Below are 4,097 nucleotides of genomic sequence, written 5' to 3'. Positions count from 1 at the left end.
GCCTGCCTACATTCCCTAAGAACTGACTATTATTAAAGAAGGCTTGTTGCTAATTTTTGTATAGTACAATTTAAATTTATACAATTACAATCTACTCCCGCCGTAAAGAAATATAAGGGCGTTTAGCTATACTTTCCCCAGACAAATGACAATACCCTCGATTACCAATAGTTTTCAAAACTGAAATTGTGTGTCTAGGGTGGCCTGCCTACATTCCCTAAGAACTGACTATTATTAAAGAAGGCTTGTTGCTAATTTTTGTATAGTACGATTTAAATTTATACAATTACAATCTACTCCCGCCGTAAAGAAAAATAAGGGCGTTTAGATCACTAAGTAGTGATCTAAACGCCCTTATATTTCTTTACAGAGGGAGTACTAATCAATTCCCCAGCAACTTCTTAGTAAAATTACAATCTACTAATGAATGCCCCAGCATCTTCCTATTCTCTTCCCCTCTCATCCTCTTCCCGGAAAATTTTGGAGTGAGATCGAAGCGAAATCCTAATGGAATAGTGGAATACTAACCGTGCATACAACAAATTAAGCACCAGGAAGGAGGACTTAGTTTGGAGTTGGGACATAAGCTCCATATGAATGATAAGCCACAGCTGAGCTGAGATAGGTTCTGGGCTTATATGTGGCATAGATAGTCATGTAGAAGCTGCTTGTTAGCCTGTAGTTGGCACATGACACTCGTACCGGTGTCAATACAGGAGGTCAAGGAAAATATATGCTTTATCAGCGATGGCCACAACGCAAAGCTTGAATCTCCATCATTGACAAGGTGAGGAGGCCAGAAGAGAGAGCCAAGCATTAATCCATTGCTAAGCACAAGAATAAAGGAGGCGAGGATGAGTAGTACTCCTAACCAACCAGGCAAAGGCTGGAATGGCACTTGGCAGGTGCTGCCAGTGTCCAACAGCTGTAGCCAGGTTGGGAGAAATGTAATGTTAGAGCTGGGTTGTCAATGGTGCTCACAGCCTTGGTCCTAGACTTGTGATATAACTATTTTGTTTCTATTAACGCATCAAGATGCAAAGCATTTGTGTTTGAGAGAGAAAGAATCCCAACCAGCAAGCTTTATTTTTATCTAAGCCCAACAAGCCGGGTATGCAGGCCTTAATAAATATAACACTAAACTAATTCAAATGTAAATCAAAGCTAAATATGTGCTACAAAATGATCAATCAGGTAAGCAACAAACATACATACTAATCAACAGATAATAGCCTTTCTGTCCATGCTGAAAATGACAGCAAATACAGTTTCCGATTGTAGTGTGTATACATATGCCAAATGTGTCGTACTAATAACACAAGCTTATTAGCCCATGTCTGACCACTAATAACACAAGCTTATTAGTCCATCAACATAGTAAGTTCAAATCGAACAGTAGATTCGGATGAAGTTACAAACTATGCAAGGATAGCAATTGATAGGCATTAAAACTAGGAGTTTTATCAGTTTCGTCACTATGTGTCACACTACTCAATTTTGCCACTATAAAAGTTTCAACCACTCAAAAATGACATCCTTCTGTTAAGCGTGTGCTAAAAAATGCCACTCGACACCATTACCATTCGGTCAAAGGCCATTGACCAGGGTGAAGTGACCAAAATACCCGTGGACACTACTTGCCAGCGCTCCCCTAAAACTTCTGGGTCCTAATTGTCAGCACAAAGAGAACTAAATTAGAAGAAAAAATAACGACACGCGGGGATTCGGTAACCCGCGCGGCCGCGCATGAAGCTATTTTGCTTCTAATTTCATTCTCTGTGTACTGAAAACTAGGACCTACAGGTTACAGTGACTTGTAGAGGGAACGCTGACAAGTGGGGTCCAGGGGTATTTTGGTCACTTCACTCCGGTCGATGTCTTTGACCAAATGATAATGGTGCCGAGTGGCATTTGTGAGCACACGCTTAACAAAAGGATGACATTTTGTTATTAGTTGAAACTTCTAGTGGCAAATTGAGTAGAGTGACACAACTAGTGGCAAAACTGATAAAAACCCTCATTTGTCACCCTGTGGATCACACATAGGTATTCGGTTAAAAACTAACACTAGGGAAGTGTAATCCGCATAAACCTTACAAATCCTATAGTCAAGCTCAGTATAAGTGTATAACTAGCATTTAGCTAGACATATAGTAGCCTAAGTTCGCAACTGTACCTATGGAAGTCGTCGAACATATCGAATTTTACTTGAATTTTCGGTGGTTAGTCAAAGACGGAGGTAAAAGTATAGAAACAATTACCCTTGTGCTCCTCAGCGGCGTCATGGTACTCAGCATCCTCCTCTGGCACAGGGTGCAGCACGTCCTCTGCACCCACTGCCGCCTCCATCGCAGTGGCGGACTCCCCGCCCTCTGCTACAGCATCATCAGGGGAACGCACCACCACCACGGGGCAAATACAGTGGTGGACGCAGTAATCGCTCACACTCCCGAGCCTTCCCTTGCTGGCCCGCCGCGCCGCACCAAACCCCTTGCTCCCCATGATCACCGCGCTAAGCCCTAGCCTCTCCACCTCGAGGCAGAGTCTCTCCTTCATGTCGTGATCCTTGACGATGTGGATCTTGTAGGGGATCTTCGCCTCCTCGAGTGGCTTGGCCAGGTCGTCGGCCTTGGAAGCGGTGAGGGCGTCGAAGTCTTCCTCCATCTTGCGCGCGGCGACCTCAGCGTCGTCCTCGGGGGATGTGGGGGTGACGGAGCCCCAATCGGCGCCGTAGAGGACATTGGTGGAGCGGACGTGCAGGAGGATGACGGCGTCCCCGGGCCGGAGGTAGTTGGCGACGGCCCAGCTTACGGCGTAGGCGGACTCGTCGGACAGATCGACGGCGATGGCGATGCGGCGGTGGGCGGAGCCCAGTGGGGCGGCTGCGGCAGCGTTGGTGAAGAAGACGCCCGGGGAGTCGGGCTGGAGCGAAGCCGGCGGAGGGGGGCGCGGGGTCGGCGCCTTCACCCGCGGCGGCGGCGCCACCAGCGGCGGGAGGTCGACGGGGGGGTTCGTCGGGGCCTGCATCGCGGTGATGGTCGGGATCTCTTGCGGCTTCCGCTGCGCGGTGCTCGTGAGGCTAGGGTTCTCGCCTTTGCTTGGAAGTATAGTGGGGAAGGGGGAGAAGCTGCTGGAAGAAACGGAAGACTTGGAGGATGCGAGGAACAGAAGGCGTCAAGTGGAAGTCGAAGGGGATAAACATGTCAGAGACGGCCAGCGACGACACGTCCACAACTTGACGGTTTGGACTGATAGGTGATGCATTTTACATTTCAAAAGAAAAAATGATGTATTTTACATCATTAAATTGTGATTGAAGTAAAATATACTCTCTCTGAAAAATAATAATATAGGACCTTTTAAATCACCTAGTATTTTTTTACAAAAAGTGTTTTTTTAATCACCAGAAACACCCAACTCCGACAGATGATGTAAAATAGGCCAGACGCACGGCAGCCTATCCACATTTTTGTTTCCTCCAAATACATACGAATTAACAAAAGTACAAAATATGACAAACTTTGCAAGATCACCACACACATGATACGACGCTTCCATTCCAATGAGAAACCTTCTTTCTCGCCGGCTCTTCCATTCCGGCGGTGGCAGCAGGACGTGGGGCTGCAAATCCGCTGCGCCGATTTGGTGGAGGCATGGCGCCGACGGTGGTGGGAACAACAGGAGACGTCGCTCGCCCCTCCAGGGTGATCGGGGGGCAACCCTAGCCCCCAGCCGCCTCGATCCCATCCCTCCTTCCCCTCCGCCGTCGCCGGGGGACAGCGCCGAGCAGAGCCCGTGCGTTCGACGGGGCGGCAGAGGGCTGCTCCTCCTTCCCAGACTTTACGGCGGCGAGGGCACCAGATCCGTGCAGGTGCGGCCTCTTCCTCGATCCATGACGGGGCGGTGGCTCCTGCTGGAGGCGTTTGTGGCGATGCAGAGTGAGATGGCCAGAGGATGGAGGTGGGGCTGGGCATGGCCGGTGGCGGCATCCGGCCCGGCTCCGGTCTTGGTGGACGCAGCGGCGACTCCGGCCCGGATCCGAACATGGTGGCGGCGGCGGCATCCCCTCCGCCGAGGATGACGGGCCAGATGTGAAG

The 4,097-nt window shown here is 49.4% G+C and overlaps 1 protein-coding gene across 1 annotated transcript in view; it reads right to left on the bottom strand.

Annotated features, from left to right (window-relative positions):
* Positions 1-3,174, bottom strand: part of LOC119363371 (universal stress protein PHOS32-like) — a 5,748-nt gene extending 2,574 nt beyond the window's left edge. The window contains exon 1 of the mRNA XM_037628709.1: positions 2,262-3,174. Coding sequence (XP_037484606.1) covers positions 2,262-3,027 — 766 coding nt within the window. The 5' untranslated portion in view covers positions 3,028-3,174. The remainder of the gene's footprint in view (positions 1-2,261) is intronic.
* Positions 3,175-4,097: the final 923 nt, after the last annotated feature.

The sequence above is a fragment of the Triticum dicoccoides genome, chromosome 2B (assembly GCF_002162155.2).
Source record: "Triticum dicoccoides isolate Atlit2015 ecotype Zavitan chromosome 2B, WEW_v2.0, whole genome shotgun sequence".
Lineage (NCBI taxonomy): Eukaryota > Viridiplantae > Streptophyta > Magnoliopsida > Poales > Poaceae > Triticum > Triticum dicoccoides.
This window is presented reverse-complemented; position numbering and strand designations above follow the sequence as displayed.